The following is an 18,436-nucleotide window of genomic DNA, read 5'->3' as shown; positions in this document are numbered from 1 at the left end:
GTAACTAATTATAAGAAAACAAAAATAATTAATTAGTTAAAAATAAGAATTCCAATTTGTAAAATAATCAGAGAATAAATTTAACTTCAATTTTTTTCAATAGAACAATAATATTAATGCTTTATTTTAAAATTCAAGATACATGTATGGTGAATTTTAACATCCAAATAAATTTCGTATCCCTCGATTTAAGTTTTGAAGATTAAAATTGAATAAATTAATGATAAAATTTCTTTGTGTATTTCGATCGCAACGATTCCCTAATATTAGTCTAGCTATGAAAATTTCCTGATTAAGTAGTAAAAAAATTTCCTGGGGTCAATACAAGTAAAACAGCATCTTCAAAAAATTTAAAAATGTAATAAAAAAGAGAAATTAAATCCGCACTGATTTTTAAAAAATTATTTTGCTTTCTTTCAATTTAAAGATATAAATGTTCAGATTGATTAATGTAAAACAAAGAATTATTTAAAGGTGTCCGTCATAGCAATTAAAAGATTAAATAATCACCTTACTAAAAAGAATTCTGTTATTTAAAACAACATAAAGATAAAAAGCATTTTGTGGATTTTTGAAAAAATTATTTCTGTTTGAAAGAAAAAACTTCTTACAATTAAAATAATGAAAATAATTTTTTTCTGAAAATGAAAATAATGAAAATAATTTTTTTTCTGGCTTTTTAAATATTATTTTGTAAAATAGTTAAACAAATCAAATAAGTTTTTTTTTTATATAGAGAATAGGAATCCTCTTACAATTACAGGTTTTATAAAAAAAAAAAAAGAAAAAAGTAGCGTTGACCTTAAAATAACTTAAACACTTCAAAAATTATTGAAGTACTGCTATTTTCTTTCTTCGTCGAATCAAAATTTTTGACTAAAGGTTCGCTTTTATATTAAATCAGAAAAATTATTTTCCTCAGTTTTACTCTACACTTCAATTGAAATTAATAAATTATATATTTTCTTAATGAATTTTTAGAATAGAGTAGATCAAGTCCAATTTTTTATTTTAATTTTTGGAAGTACTCGTAAACTAAAGTTGTAATAATTATCAGTCCGTCGAAAAAACTGTGGCATATAAAATACTGTTTCCTGTAGAGAATCGAAACATTACGTATATATCCTGTACAATTTATACATAAACTAATAATGAAACGCTTGCTAGTAACTCCATTATAAACAATTCGATATGGTACCGTTCGAACAATAATTACCTGTCCCTGGCACTACACCGATACTGACACTGAAAATATTTTTGTATTCAAAAACAGGTTTGCATAGAAGCGAACTAAGTAATTACCGTAAAACTAAAAATATTTTTTTCATCGTAAAATGAAATATACGAAAATAATGCTTTTACGAAATTTTCTATTATTATAATACATTTTTCCTTACTTTTCCATTAGTTAACTTGGTACTCGATGGAAGTACACTAACTGTTTTACGTAACCTTTTCTTTGATTAATATTAATATCAAGTTGTATATGTAGTGCAGTAAATCCGGCATCTAACCGTGCATTTTTGATAGACAGCGATTTTTTTCATTGTGTAAAAGGGTCAAACATGAATTTAAATTTGAATTTTCGGGTGGGGGGACGTCCCGATTCGGCCACCATCTAGAAAATAAAGGTTTCATATGATTTTTCGTTTATCTTGAAAACTACAACTCACATAAAATTTTGAAAGGGCTTTTTTGTGCATAATATTATCTACAACTTTTATTAATAACTTTTTGTTGTAACTTTTACAATAAAAAGTTAAAAATATGAATAAATCTAAAATTAAAGAATGAATACTTTTAAAGCGTAATAATCTTCATTTTTTTCAATTTATCTTATGAAAGATTTACATCAGAGCTTTTTATAGAGCTTTCTTAACGGAAAATTTGACTAACTAATGTTTATAATTTTCTTTATTTTTTGAGATGTTTTAGCACCTTAAAGAGAAGCAACTACTAATAATTTAAGTTTGTTTCAAAATGAATATTGAGATATTACGTAGCTTTAAAATTTCTTAATTTTCAGGTACATAGATTAATTATACAAGCAATTGAAGAACAGTTCAAATACAGGGTGTCCCATATAAAATGCAAGCCATCAATTACTCATCCATGAAATTTCAAAAGTCAAGCTTACTTCCCTACTCGTTAGTGAAATGGACTCGTCCAACATCTGAACATCGCGGCGACGCAGTAGAACACTACTGATAGTAACAACAATGCAATCATAACGTTCAGTGTATTGCTAGAGACAAGATGGTGTTTTCGCTAGATGAACGTGTTTTCATTGTTGAATCGTACTTCTGTACGAAATCAGTGGTTGCAGTGCAAGATTTGTTTCATAACATGTTTCATACATAAGTACCCAGATAAAACAGCTCCTAACAAAACATCAGTATTAAGGTTAGTTACAAAATTTAGAGAGACTGGTTCTGTTAATAACAAGGAACACAAAAGATCGCAGTGACAACACTGCGTCAGTGTTGAATACAGATACAGTCATTGAAATCAGACCGATTACTCGCCTCGCCAAATAAATCGATCAGACGTTTGTCTGCTGAAATTAATTTGTCTAAATCAACTGTTCATCGGGCGACCAAACAATTACAATTACGACCTTATCGCATTCAAACGGTTCATCAACTTCTTGAGCCCGACAAAGAAAAACGGCTACAATATTGTCAACGATTCCGTCGATTTCTGCGTGAGGGAATTAATGTTATGGATTCGTTATTTTTCACAGATGAAGCACGGTTTCATTTGGATGGCTACGTAAACAGCCAAAACAGTATAATTTGGAGTGCTGAGAATCCCCACGTTTATCACAAAAAACAATTACACCCGCAGAAGTTGGGCGTGTGGTGCGCGATATCGCGGAAGAAAATAATTGGTCCTATTTTTTTCGAGTACACCATTAATGCAGAACGGTATCAGGATATTTTATTTCAGCTCATTGCACTCTTGGCAGAGAAAGACAGACACTGCTGGCTACAACATGACGGTGCGACATCGCACTACGCAGGTTCAACTTCTGATTTCGTTGAGGAATTCTTTGGTAATCGTGTTATCGGTCGAGGCTTGTGGCCACCAAGATCTCCAGATTTGACTGCAGCGGATTTTTTTCTACGGGTTACCTTAAAGAAAAAGCCTACAGCAACAAACCACGAACACTTGAACAATTGAAAGTCAATATTGAACAAGCTGTATTAAATATCCAGCCACAAACTTTGAAAAAAGTTGCAAGAAACGCTGTAAAAAGAATTGAAGCTTGTATTCAAGAAGATGGCGGCTACTTCCAACATTTACTCTAAATGTAAGGTAATGTAAGGATGGTGATAATAAAAATTACATTTACATTTACACATGCCTTTTTATTATTTCAATACGTACCAATATAAGGTTAGGTTGCGTTTTATATGGGATACCCTGTGGTTTTAGCTGTGTGCAAGATCATAAACTGTTTTCTGTACCTTCCGCTTGAAAGCGCTAGTAGCAAAGATGGCGATTCCCCAACAGACAGTATTCTGTGTTTTGAAGTTTTCCAAGTGTGAATCTGTAATTACCGTTCAAGTTTTGTTGTGATCCCCCGAGTGACAATAACATTCGTAGTAACAATTAGTAGTGGTATAAACAATTTTATACCACTAGCTGTATTTGTAAAGCGAAGAGTACAGGATGACCGAGTGTGTAAAGACAACGTCTTTTGTGTGTAGTCTGAGGAAATCCGTTAGGAAAGCTAGCTGCGAATTAGCAATTTTAGTGACGTCTGTGTGGAGGATTTTAAAGAAACGCTTACAACTGCGACAACATCGTTTACAGCTGTTACAAGCTCTAAGCCTACAGATTATGGTTTGCGTGCTAGCTTCACAATTGAACTGATGCACTATGACGATGAAGACTTTCTTTATCAGTATTCAGTATTGTATTCAGTGACGAATCAACATTTCATGTTAATAAAAAAGCAAACTCTCACATAATGTGCGCACCTGGGGATCAGAAAATCCTCTCGAAATATTGCAGTGTTAACGAAACTCCCCAAAACTGAATGTTTTTTGTTCAGTATCCCGATGGCAAGTTTACAGATCGTCTTTTTCGCAGAAGCAAGTGTGTCTGGGACGAATTATCTTGATATGCTACAACTGTAGCTCTTTTCTCAACTACAATAAACCAGAAACCTTTATTCAGCAGCAAGATAAAGCGCCTCCTATCGTATGAAGCTTCACGTGATTGGTTGAATGAAATGCTCCTCGATCGCTGAATCGGTCGCCGGGGACCAGATGACAGGGCTTGTTTGCCGTGGTCTTCACGTTCGCCCGTGCGATATTTTTCTTTGAGGGGTTTATAAAGAATGTGCCACCGCTACCAGCTGACCAACCCGACTTGAGCCACAGGACTGAAAGAGCTGTCGCATCAATTACACCAGACTTGCTGATTCAAGTATGGAATGAACACTCCTATCGGCTGGATGTGTGCCAAATGGTGCTCACATTACAGCAAAAACTGTTTGAGTTGCTCTGCCATATCAAGTATAATTTATAAATGTAAGAAAAACGTAGTAAATATTACATAACTTTAAAACCCCGATATCCATTTTGAAACACACGTTATGGCAGAAAAAATTCATTATTCTACTCTAAAAAATGAAAATTGTTTTAGCTCGTCAAATAAAAGTGACAAAAAAGTAGATTTCAAATACATATACTTGAATAAAACAGGTTTCAGAAACAATATTATTGATGAAAAATACTTATGCTAAAAAAAAAAAAAAAAAAAAATGAAATTTCAAAATAAATAAATGACAAATGATTCACAAATCATTTAATAAATCAATTTTTTTTCATAAAAGGATAACGTAAACTATTCTAGTTTTAAACCTACAATTACGACAACTTATTTACGGTAATGATAAGATGAAATTCTTGATGTGAAACAAAAATATGTTTCAATCAAAAATTGTTTAAAACGTTTAGTAAACTATTTCCATTACCAAAGTTACCAATGTCATAAAATAATTTCACCATATAATTTGATCCTAAGTGTAAGTATATTTACATTCACATAATTTTTTTCAATACAAATAATTCCTAAATTTGTTTTAATATCTGTCTATCTACAATTTATTATTGACTCAATGAAAGAACCGTTATTAATCGAAAATCGTTAAAAGATTATCTACGTTTAAATACTTTTTCCTATCATATCTTTACGGCTTTCTTTATTAACCTAAAATTCTTCCTAATTTTAGTTAAATGGTGATCCCCAAAACATAAATGAATCTGTACACGGGAGTTGATCAATTCATGATAAATTAACTACACTTATCAATTTATCACTACCAAGCTTAGATGTTAATCTTAAAATAAAAATATTTCAACTTTATTTTAATTGCAACGCGGTGAAATCCACCAGGAGGCATCTACAGGTGACTTTAACACAGTCTTTAAGGAATAGTGGCACAGGTCAAGAAGCTGAAAGCCCTGGTGAGGGAGACCAGCAGCATTAGACGAGAGATTAAGGCCTGCTCGGGGACTTTAAGCAAACTGGCGAGGAAAGTGGAGAAGGTCACATCGGCTGGGTTGGCAACTTCTAGAACGCCCTGCATTGTTTGTGTGGCACGGTTTTCGAGTCAAGTGGAGGTAGCCACGCAGACCTCAAGGAGGGAACAGGATATGAAGGACATTTTGACACGGTCGATGTCTGATGATGAATTAACAGAGGCAGTGTCTTTGAGCTGGCCGACCGAAGTGATGAGCAGGCTCATGAGGGGGGAAAACCTTTCGACAATACAGGCTGATGTTTGTCAATTCCGTGATTTATCGGCGGCTCGGTCTTCTGGTGTGGTTCTTCGAGGTTGCAGAATGGAATTCGACCAAGTGACGTTGTGGAAGAGAACATAAAGATCCTATGGCGAGATGATGAGCCGCCAAGATATAGGAAATTCTGTCTGTATTTTGACTCGTCCGCAAGGGACCTGAACACGGGTTATTCTACAGTCCTTGAGGAAGATCCACCATGAGTCGCCAACGCCGGTTTTTCTACCGCCGGGGGGCAGAACTGGACAGTGTGTTCAACGGCTAGCCTTATATGTGTTTGGAACGACATGAGACCAGGTCAGGGTCCAGTCCTTCCCCCCCCCCCCCCCCAAGGCCACGGGTGCCAAACGAACTACGGCACCGGGGATTGCGAGGTCCACTTAGCAGTTGGTGAAAGCGGCCGGGAAGACCTACGCCACCTTGTTACGAACGATGAAGGAGACTGTATCGCAGGAGGAGGCCGGTGAGGTTTTGTCAATAAGGAAAGGAGTTAACGAGGAACTGTGTAACAGAGTCAAAGGAGCGCAGAAGGCGGAGGAGTTGAAGAGCACTCTACAGAGTAAAGCGACCGACCTCCAAGTTGATTATAAATCAAGGGGTGGTAGAAGGGTGGTTGTCCACGTACAGGACATCGAGCTCAAGACCTCCGACCAAGAAATACAGTCTGCATTGGCGATAATAGTAGGAGATGCAGAGGTTTTTAAGATCACTTCGGTGCGCCCGGCATATGGCCAAACTAAAAACGCCACAGTTATCACAAGCCAACGTGTGGTGAAGAGGTTGACGGACAAACGAATTAAGATAGGGTGGGTCCACTGCCGCGCCTGTATCAGAGAAGTTGAGGACAGATGTTTCAGGTGTTGGGGAGTGGGACACGTAGTGTTACAGTGCTTGGGTCCGGATAAAACGAATCTGTGTTTCAACTGTGGACGGCCGGGGCGCAGACGGGAGCATTGTGAAGGAGCAAAAGAATGCGCTCTGTGTGGTACGGAAGGCCACCGAGCTACGGGGTGTCCGACTACAAAATGAGGTTCCTACAATTTAACTCCAACCGAAGTAGGCAGGCTACGGACCTATGCTGAGAGGCGGCCCAGAAACAGGCAGTGGATATAGTTATGATATCAGAACCCAACGAGGTGGTGGTGGTGAGGGGACCTCGGTGGATGGTGGACCGGACATCCAAGGTTGCCATTGCTCTCCCCTTATCCAGTGTACCAATTGTCGGCTATGGAGAAGGAAGCAGCTTTGTTTGGGCTGACCTCGCTATCTTGGTGGTGCTGAACACCACCAAGCTACCATTTACCCAACACCGGGATTGACGATTTTGTAGAATTTCTGGACAGTTTGGGGGAGGAAGTCGCCAGGTGCAAAGGTCGACTTATGCTAGTAGCGAGGGACTGTAACGCAAAGTCTCCCGAATTTGCCGGCACAACAACGACGATACGAGGACTTCACCTTAGTGAACGGTACCGTTAATACAACAGACGCAACAGACGAGATGGAGGTACTTTTATGCGGAGGGAGTCGCGTTCAACTATTGATCTGGCATTTGTCACCGAGAAGCATATCGCTGAGTACTGCAACTGGAGGATACTGCAGGAGAAGAGCCTGTCAGATCATTTGATAATCAGATTTGATTCCCGGGCAAGGCACAGAATTGACCCTCCAGAGAGGTTGGCCACATCCAGGACGGGATGTGTAGCGTTCTCACAGGTGACTGGACGGTGTCTTGTCGGAATCAATTCCCCGGAGGGCATGATGGAGGTTGTGGCTGATGATTGTAGACTCTCTCGAGTGACATAATGCGACCGTGACGGAAACACGTTTATTAGTGGAGCTCGGAGTTGGAAGAGCTATGCAAACGGTCCTGGGCCAGGAGGAGGCCTACCAGCGTTCCAGAGGTAGAAACTCCGCAAACATGGAAGGACTGCACCAAGAGTACCTGGCGGCGAAAGCGGCCCTCGTGTCGACGATAAAACGAGCTAAGAAACAGTGCTGGAGGAAGCTGTGCGAGCAGATTGACGAGGACCCGTGGGGAAGAGGGGTTCCAAATTGTTACTGAGCGGTTCGGTAGATCATTGCCCGTGCTAACAGAAGAGCCAGTGCGGGCTAGTGTTAGTAGGGTACTCTTCCCGCCCGGAGAAGCTCAGCCTAGGGAGGAGATTGTGGCTGATCACATCCCGCCTTTCAGAATTGAAGAGCTTATTCGGCCCTGCAGGCGGATTAAACTGCACAAGAACCCGGGTCCAGGTGGAATAACGGTCGAGGTGATCCAAATCTTGGTGGAGGAGGCGCCAACAGAGGTTCTTCGGGTGCTAAATGGTGTTTTGAGTCGAAGATCCATCCCGAAGGCCTGGAAAATATCACGGCTGGCCTTAATCAAGAAACCCAACACTGAGCAGTCTCCGTCCTCGTACAGGCCTATATGTCTGGTGAACAACATTACAAAGTTATTGGAGCGGATGATCGACGTAAGATCGCCACGATCAATCGCTTCCCCTCCGGGGAAGAGATTGACCGTGGCGGAAGTCTCCACGATCGACAGTTTGGCTTTCGGTCTGTAAGATCCACGATTGATGCTGTCAACGCAGTAATGGAGTTAGTTGACAAGGCGGTGGCCGGTACCTGGAGGACCAGGCTTATACCAATCGAAATATTTCTCGATGTGCGGAACGCATTCAACTCCCTCAACTGGGAGTTCCAGCCGTTGAGGAGGTTGGACGTTAGTGGTTACCTGAGGAGGACAGTACAGTATCAACTCTACGATCAGCGACTTATAGATAGGCTGGGGGGATAACTAACAGTGGTTCCGGGCTACGCGTGTGGTGCCCCAGGGCTCTGTCTGTAACTCTTATGTATACTAAAAATACAAAAATTTATTTACAGTAACAGAAAAACTTTAAATACCAAGAAAAATATAATATGTATTTTAAAATGTTCCTAAATACTTCCAGAAACTAATAAGAATAAGAAATTAATAAGTATTATCTTTCAGAAGCTAATACTTCCAATAACTGAGACCAATTATGTCTATATGAAAACTCATTAAAATAAATTCAACTGATAACCTAAAAACGTTTTATAGAAATGCGGTAATGAAAAAAACGCAAAATAAATAAATTACTGCATATTATAAATTTAATTTAAAAATTAAAGAAATTTATATTTTAATGAATAAAATATCAAAATTTTGTTATCTTATAATTGTTATTAGTTACTTGCCAAAATTAAAACGTTAAATTCACCGTTTTAAAAACATTAAAAATATAATTTAATATTTGTACGCATACAAACTATTATTCTTCTTGTAACCATTTATAAAGTCTTGAGAATACCGCCAACCAATAATGTGTGGTTATTTATTTACTACTTTCATAACAAAAAAAGCTTATTTCATCTTTTGAAAGATATAACATAACTTAGTGAAGTTCAATTGAAGTGTGTGTCATTTTTTAAATTTTGAGGTCCTGTTTTATTACCTTTTATGTAAAAAAAAGTTCTTTTTAAATTTTTGCCTTAACTGCGTTAGATTATCTGTTAGTTTGTAAAAACAGCACTAAATAGATAATTTTATTTTTATTGAAATATTAAAAGAAAGAATAATAATTTGGGAAACTAAGATACAACAATTTTAAATAATATTTAGGAAAGAATTTTAAACAAAACAATACAAACATAGATTTGAAAAATAAGAAAGGTTAAACACGAAAGATGACATAAGTCCTTTTTCGATAAAAAGAAATTATTTTCTCTTTTAATACAAATTTAATTAAACCTATTATTATTTCATAGGAATTTAATATAGAATTTCCAATAAATATGTATGTAATGAAAAAAATGTATGTATGTAATGTAAAAAAAAAAAGTAAAAATCGAAGGTAAAACATACAGCAGGTTTTTTTTAGGAATTTATTTGGATGTACTGGGCTTGGGTGTACTTGTTTTTAAGATTGAAACATTAAAAGCATTCCAGTTTATAACCGATCATTGTTTAATGCTAACTTTATCAAGGATTTGTAAAATAAAAACGGCTCTTTTTTAACAGATAAATAAAAATATCTATTTACTGTTACAGAGAAATATAAAATAGCGAGAAAAATTTAATATGCTTTTTAAAATTTTTAGGTAGTGAAATGAAGAACGTGAAAATATGTATAAACAGTTTTACTTGTAAAAATCATAGCACAAAAACAATTTTAAAATTCTTTTAAAATAAAGTGTGCTATATTACAGCAAAACTGTACTATAAATTAAAAAATAAGATATGTAAAATTATTTTTATGAAGACAGAGTTCTGTTTAATCTTAAAAGTGTTGTTCTATCAGGATATTAGTAGTTAACAGAATTTTTTTTCAGATTCCACATAAATTTATGCCAAGGAAAATAATACTTGCTCTTGATCTCGTTCCAGTGTAATATGAATAAAGAAAGTAAAAGCTTTAAAATTGGATATATGTTTATTAATCTATTGAATGTTACATATACGTAAAAATAATTTATTGAAGTAATCATGGATGAACATATAAAAACCAAACAAGTAACGAGATAAAAAAAAAGAAAATATAAAAATTCAATTTCAGTTCGATTTGTTGTGAACTATAATAAATATTCTGATTCTCAAATTAAGTTCACATAAACTTCCATTACGACGTAAATACAGTCTACAAAAAAGAGAAGTTGATATCAGTCGGCTAAAGGCTATTCTAATTCAATTTACAAAGGTTTCTTAAAACAAGATTTTTCTATTCATTTATTGCGTATCAACTAATAACTTTTTTTCAAGCGATTAATGAGACTTAAAATAAAATACTGGTTTAGGGTATTCCAAAACCCCCACTTTTTTGTGTTGAGCATAATGCGAAATGTTTTTATATCTAGTTTATTATATGTATTTGACTTTTTACTAATCACCAACAACTAGTCGGATGGCAAGGTTTTAATAAAATTCGGTTACTTATTAAGGGTTTCCCTAATAAATTGAAAGGTTAACGGAGTAACAGTTTGGATCTTATAAGGTATTTTTTTGCTTCAGAGGATGAGATGAATGATTTGTAGCGTGTTTGAAAATGCCATGCCTAACCGGGATTCAAACCCGGGTCCTCCGGATGAAAGGCCGAGACGCTACCACTCGCGTCACGGAGGCCAGTGGATCTTATAAGTTACCGAAATTAAACAACCTGGGTACAATTTTCCTTAGTACGAGTAACGTATATCCATTTTGAGTTTCATAAACTCAAAGTCGTAGGGTACTGATACGTGTCATAAATTTTTCACAGCTGTAATATAAAACTCCCAAAAATAACAAACATTCTATTGTAGGATTATTAAGGAAAGTGAGGCGTGACGTAGTTTCATCCTTTTATCTTCTTTACTCAGTCAAATATACTGATATATCAGTTTGCTAAGCCCTCTGAAATTAAACTGTTATTCACCCGTACAAGCGAATGTTTCACTTTGCGCCTGACAGTTAATAATATTATGAAGATTAACACCTTCAAAGAAAGGAATTCTGTTTAGACCCGGTGGATATCAGATCCTTTATACAGGCCATAGTTGTAAGAAACACTAAGACAGTTAAAGTACAAAGAAGTGTACCCTTCTACTCACATAATGAATTGTTTTCTCTCAGAAGGATAGGGTCACTACTACATTGTTCGTGTTTTTTATTACGAATATTTACACAAATACACTAAAAACTTAGACTGGTAAAAATTAACTTTATATTTCACTTATATTGTTGGTAGATATAACTAAAACATTATTGATCTCAGTAAATCCGTATTTTAAAATTGGTAATTAGTTTACCACCGCTTCCTCTAGGTCGCCTGGGCGTATAGACCGAGGTTGTTCCGTAGTACTTTAACAATAAATTCAGTTAGTATAGAACTTCTGCAAAACTAAAACTACACCAAAGTAATTCTAAAATTACATTAAAGAGTCATTCTGACTGAATTGGCCGTAATCAAATTGGCACAGCTGGTTATGCTGGTATATTGACTACCCTCGCGTCCTTATAATTTTATTTCAATAATTAAAACGGAATTATATGGTATGGTTTTAAGTATAAAAGAGCACAGAATACGCATATTTTTCCTTAAAGTAGCTAAACTCTAAGCCTAATTACAAATCGGTAATCAGTATTCATACAGATTTAAACAAACCTGTCTTAGTACATAATCATTAATTGAAATCGCAAAGGCCAAATTCATCAATGTGTAACAGGAATTTAAATAAGAGCAAAATAAATTATAGGTTAGCTAAAACCGAATTCAAACCAGGGAGCTGAAGTATCACATAACAAGCAGTATGGCACCAGGTTAATCATTTACCTAACTGATAGGTTTTAGTATTACACAAAAGAATGTGATCTCATACAACTAAACATAGGATGTTGAGAATGCAAAATCAGTTAAATTATGGAGGTACAAAGAAAAAAACTACAGCAATTAAACAAAACAGTTCAAATAACTTGGAAACAGGTTAGTAAAAGAATGAAAAATATATATAATAGTAATACGAATAACGGTAAAGAAATTATTTAAAAAAGAAGAAAGCTATTAAATAATAAAATTATCTTTTTAAACTATTTTATTAGAGGTTCAAAGCTTTGCATTAAAATACAGTTACGAATTAGGAAAAAGTAAAATACACTTGAAAGCAGAAACTTAGCAGTACACTTGAAAGAAGAAATAATTGTAGAATTATAATGTGGGAGGAAATTGAATGAAAATAATACGCAATAGATATGGATCTACGCGATCACACTATCTTCTTTTGAGAAATCAGAGAACAAATTTGGTAAATGATCTTAATGGTAAATAAAAATATCATTTGCTGAAGAAAATAATTTAAAAAATGTATATTAAAGGTATTTAACAAAATATATTTATATACTTGTATTAACAGAATTAGAATTTTACATTAACAGTTCATTCATCGAATGGACTGTAACTGTGAGTAAAATCGTTACAGTGTTTCCCAAGCAGACTTAACATTTCTAATCAACCGGCTAATACTCCCATTTATAATAATGGTAGCATTTCTCTTACCTATAGAGTAAAACTTGTAGCGAGTCTTATCTTATGACACTCATGGATAACCAAACTGATTTTATTTTAAATATCATCCAACCGTACTGTTTCGCTTAGAATCGTCTTAATAAAACACTAAGCTAGTTATCGTTATTAAACATTTATCGTGTTTGCGTACACTTCAAACTAAGTGTTCACCAACCGTTGTTTGCTGATTGCAACAATGATTCATCAAGACGAATTTTTAGGAAATTGAAATACCATTGTGTCTTTGCATACCTAATATAAAACTGAGTTGCTTTTAGTGAAAAAAGGCGTCAAAGGATTTCAAAACTTTCCTCATACGTTGAATAAAATTTTAAAATGGAAGTAATAAAATATAATTAACCCACCGAGTTGGTCTAGTGGTAAAGTCGTCCTCGGCAATCAGCTGATTTCGAAACCGAAGTTCTCAGGTTCAAATCCTAATAAATTTTTATTCGGATTTGAGTACAAGATCGTGGATACCGGTGTTCTTTGGGGTAGGGTTTCAATTAATCACCAGGAGTAGTCAATCTGAGTTTGTTCAAGACTACAAATTTACCGATACAGTTACATTACACTGACAAGTCGCTAGTGACTTTATTGTTGATGCGACTATAAAGAAAAAAAATAATAAGCTGTTAAGTAAAATGAATTTGATTTTAAATAAAAATTGTTAATATTATTATTATTCGGCTTTAACGCTTGCAAAATCAAATAATATTTAGTACCATGAAGTTAATAATTTTATAAAATAAATAAAATAAAAATTTATTATTATTATTATTGGAGAGTTCCAGCGTTCAACTCCTAGTAAAGGCAGTTACTTTTATACGGATTTGAATACTAGATCGTGGATATCGGTTTCTTTGGTGGTTGGGTTTCAATTAACCACACATCTCAGGAATGGTCGAACTGAGACTGTACAAGACTATACTTCATTTACACTCATACATATCATTCGCATTCATCCTCTGAAGTATTATCTGAACGGTAATTACCAAAGACTAAACAGGAAAAAGAAAGTAAAGCTATGTTCAGCACATTTAACATATTTTTACTAATATTATATGTTTTAAGCAAGTGTTCAAACAAGAAACCTAATATAAAAGAATAAATTCCAGACTATAGAGGGAATCGAACCTTCGAATAATATATTATTGTTAAAAAAAAAAATAGATAAAAACATTTTTTTCTTCAATGGTGAGGAAGATAGTAGTAGAAAGTTCTTCGTTCCTCGACAATAATTTTAATGTATAACTCTGATCATTCTCCATTTTTAATTTTGAACTTTGCAGTCCTAAAACTTTTCTACGATTTTCCTTGAACTTTTAGGTAAATGTTAAAGCAGCTCCATTTTTTGCCCGTAGAAAAGCACAACTAACACATTTCTAATAAAATCTATAACAAATGCTAAACTACATTCTGATTTGTAAAGTATTTACTTGGATTTATACTTACTATTCATTGTTAGTATATTTTATATTTAAACGAAAACAAGCTTTACAATTTCCCTATTAAATTTTATTTTTCACATCATTAAATATTTAATTTTATAAATCCATTAATAAAATTCTTTTTTTTAAGATAATTATTTTTCATAATTAATGATAAACTATAAATAACGAAGAGTACGAAAATATACGGGTTTTATAGTTAAATAAATTTATAATCATTATTAAAGTTATTTCAAAATAAATATAAGCGGTGAATTATCGCATAAAATATTCTAGAATTATTACTTTTAAAAAGTTAAAAAACAGATCCGAAAATTTAATCTTAACCGGAAATACGATGGATAAAAAGTTAATCAATTGAGATGTCTGGGGGTGGTAGATATACAAATTTATTTAACTTGAACACAGTCACTATCTGCGTGTTGAAACCATTAAAACGCACAATTTGTTTTGAATGACGTCTTCCAATCTATTTTAGTATTTCATTTGCTACGAAAGAAATAAAATTGTGCCCTAATGTTATTATTATTATTATTATTACTGGGCAGATCTAATTATTTTAAATAGCTATTTATTTTTAATTAATTAACTGTGTATTATATTTGTATGAATATATAATACATATATACATATATTCATATACACGCGTATAAATAAAATATACATAAAAAAGTTTATATAAAAGGTAGAAACTGTTTGCAACCTGGTAGACTATTATTTGAAAATAAATAAATGAATAAGTTGCACAATATGCTAATACTTGAACATAGGAATGACGTGTACAAATGCAATAAAAACTATTCATTTGTTATTTTATTTCTTTAAAAATAATAACTTTCATACTTTATACATAAATATGCTAATGTAATGCACATCTCATTTTTTAAGTAAAGGAAACGATATAGACCTATTATAAAATCAATTCGGAAACAGTCTCTCTGCACATGAATGAACATAGCAAATTATTTACGATGCACGTGCGTTCAATAGCTAGGGCATATATTATATTATTTATATAACAATGAGACGGAAAAATCTAAGGAAAAAGCCACTACTACAATAGTATGTGTGTATTTTTTAAATTTACCATAGGCAATATAATGTAAAAACAAATTATCAGTTGAAGCACAAGTACTTTAACATTTCCTTTGAAACAAAATACGAATTATAAATCAATTTGTAGGCTTATCCTGAAAAGTGATGTAAAATTTAATTTCTCGTAAATCATTAAAATGCACCTTTTAATTAAAAATAGAAAACTAGAAACAGGTTATTTTTATTTTTACTTTAAATAATACCATTTTGTTTAACTTTAAAACAGAAAATTATAATAAAGAAAAAATGTCATAAGAATTTTTTTATTTCTTGAACTTTAAATACCCGTATTATAGAAAAAATGCTTTGAAAATTTATACGATCTTACGTAACTTATATATCGTTTAAATTCATAATTACCGCAAAGAAAAAGATAAATAAATAAAAACTTTTTTTTCAATGGCTCTCCATTCCCAACTTATATTCCCAACTCCTTACTGGTAAGTTATATCTTTGCCAATGAGCTTGAAGCTCAATAAACAATAAATAACGGTAAAAATGATGAATCTTATTTTTTCCCCCAATAAATTAAACTACGCCAGTTTCATTTAATTTTACTTCTTTTTAACCTAATTTGAACGTAAATGAACTCGTAAAAGAAATGTGAAATAAATAATAGTTATAAAAATAAATTAATTGATTTGTTAATAAAATTAAATATTTCTAATAATAAATTATTCTCTTTTGGTTAAATTGAATAAAAAAAAAGTTTATAGCAATTTAAAACTACTATTATTATTATTTTTATCTATAACGGGGACGTGATCGTATTTGAAAAAAAATCGTTTAATATAAATTAAAAATTAACTGTTGTGGAGAGAAATTAACTCCAACCACTAGGGTAATAATACAACCAATGATTTGACTGCTGCTCACATGACAATGGACCGATGAATAACATTCATGCAAGAGTTAGAGTTAGTTAATAAAATAATTTTTACACATTACTAAAACGTTTTGATGACTATGCAAAAAGGTTAAGAGATTACAATTGGACAACAAATAACATTTTTAACAATTAAAAACAACCAACTAAAGAAAAAAGCCTCTATGTAGAAGACCTTTATTAAATACGCTAGCATGACGTAATTTGTAAATCAAAATTATATTACTAAAAAAGAGGAAGAATTTTCTTTTCTGAGACCCATTAGTTTCAAGATTTATGCTTGTTCAGATAAAAATAGATACATACATCGATTAACAAATTATCTCTTTGGTATCCCGCAGACAAAACAACAAAAACGTTTGACTTACAGAATAAGATCGCACATGATGTAATGAATCAAAATGTATTCTATTTTTGAAAATATAACTTATTTATACTTATGTTCCTTTTAGTTGTGGTTCTGCGAGTAATCCATTTCCGTAACCTATTTCTAATCATAGTTTTATAATTTATTCTCTGTTTTCAGATGTACGCTTATTTTAATAAGCTATAAATTTAAAATGTTTTACTCACTTTTTACGCCATCTCTACTTCTTCTTTTAGGCGAACCCGTACTGTCCCTAAAAATAAAAACAAAGTCCGTTTAATAAATTCAAAATCAGTAATAAATAATCAAGTCCTAATCATATCACTAGATCACAATTTTTAGTTTAAAAAAGTGTTCTTTTATGTATCAACATACATAAAAGAATACTTTTTTAAACACTTTTTTAGTTGTTACATTAATTATAGATAAATAAAAATAAGAAGACGATACAAAAAAAGTCGTTCAATATTTCAGTAATGAGTCCTAACTTCAGTATAAGAAAAACAGTTCCTCTCATAAATATCTAAAAATGTCTTTTTATCTGTCTCAGCTGCATATTTTGTTTAAAAAAAATCTTACTAATTGAGTCATTTTAATTAAATTTAGCACATTTTCTTTTAACTAATAGTCTCTAGAAATAAATAAATAAATATGTAAATTTTACATTCGTAAATATTATAATGAAGGTTGCGTTAATTGTTTACTTCACGAAGAAATGTTTTTTTAGCCAATTTTTTATTAACAAAGATTTTAAGAGTTTCATTATTGTCAAAATGATACCTGTCCATACACTGACAGATAAGCGATTCTATACCTTGACTTATCTAGTATAGTCCCTTGTGCCTAGAAAAAGTTTTTCCGGAAATGATTTATTCCATTCTGAGTAAATGATGGCTCATCGTAAATAGAATATTAGATTTTTAAACCTACGGTTATGGAAACGCTGGCTTATTAACCAGTGACAGAAGTCAGTGTTGCTTGGAAAATTAGTATTATACCGATACACATCCGATTACGAAGAATAATCCATACGATTTGGTATTCACGAATACTTTTCTAACGAACGGTTCTGCTGCATGATAACTTTTTCGATCTTGTTTAAATGACTCTATTAAAAGTGTAGAGATAGACTCGCTCTACTAAAAAATGTTTCACACGACTCAAACGTACCAGTCTTATATAACTACTGGAGATTTTAATGAACATATTACAGGAAGGCTGTCTATAATCTAGAAAAGCTTTATGATAAATGTGAACCCTTCCGCAATAAATCGATTTGCTTCTTCGATTATCAAATGTATTTCAATCATTTCACGATTTGCACATTAATTTACCATTTATACAAGAGCCGTTTCTAAAGTTCTCAGACTGACAAAAAACACAAGAATTTCCAGAATTTTAAAATTGTTTTGTCGTAGTTATCTTTCAGTTTAATATTTTAAACCAACGAATTTCTTGTTTTTTAACATCCTCAAAAATAATGCTATTTGATCAGTTCTCCAAAACAATCAGTTGTCTCAGCTTTGACCTCATCATTTGAAGCAAATTTTCGACCAGCAAGCCACTTTTTTAGATTTGGAAACGGGAAATAATCTCTGGGAATTCGGTAAATTTGGAAGCACTTTGAAGCTTAAGTCATGGAATTTTGCAGCAACAACCAGAGATGTGGTGCAAGAGTATGTCGAAATAGAACTTTTGGCCAATCATTTTAATGTTTAGCCTTAAGAGTACCCTTAAAGTACGATCCAGTAGTAAAGCCTAATACT

The 18,436-nt window shown here is 32.9% G+C and overlaps 1 protein-coding gene across 8 annotated transcripts in view; it reads right to left on the bottom strand.

Annotated features, from left to right (window-relative positions):
• LOC142322063 (uncharacterized) overlaps positions 1–18,436 on the bottom strand; it is a 516,135-nt gene that overhangs the window by 220,314 nt on the left and 277,385 nt on the right. For all 8 annotated transcript variants that reach the window (XM_075360702.1, XM_075360700.1, XM_075360706.1 and 5 more), the window contains one exon: positions 16,877–16,923. In XM_075360702.1, the coding sequence (XP_075216817.1) occupies positions 16,877–16,923 (47 nt within the window). The remainder of the gene's footprint in view (positions 1–16,876; positions 16,924–18,436) is intronic.

This window comes from Lycorma delicatula, chromosome 3 (assembly GCF_047948215.1).
Source record: "Lycorma delicatula isolate Av1 chromosome 3, ASM4794821v1, whole genome shotgun sequence".
Lineage (NCBI taxonomy): Eukaryota > Metazoa > Arthropoda > Insecta > Hemiptera > Fulgoridae > Lycorma > Lycorma delicatula.
Note: the sequence above shows the minus strand (reverse complement) of the source record. Positions and strands in the feature narration are given on the sequence as shown.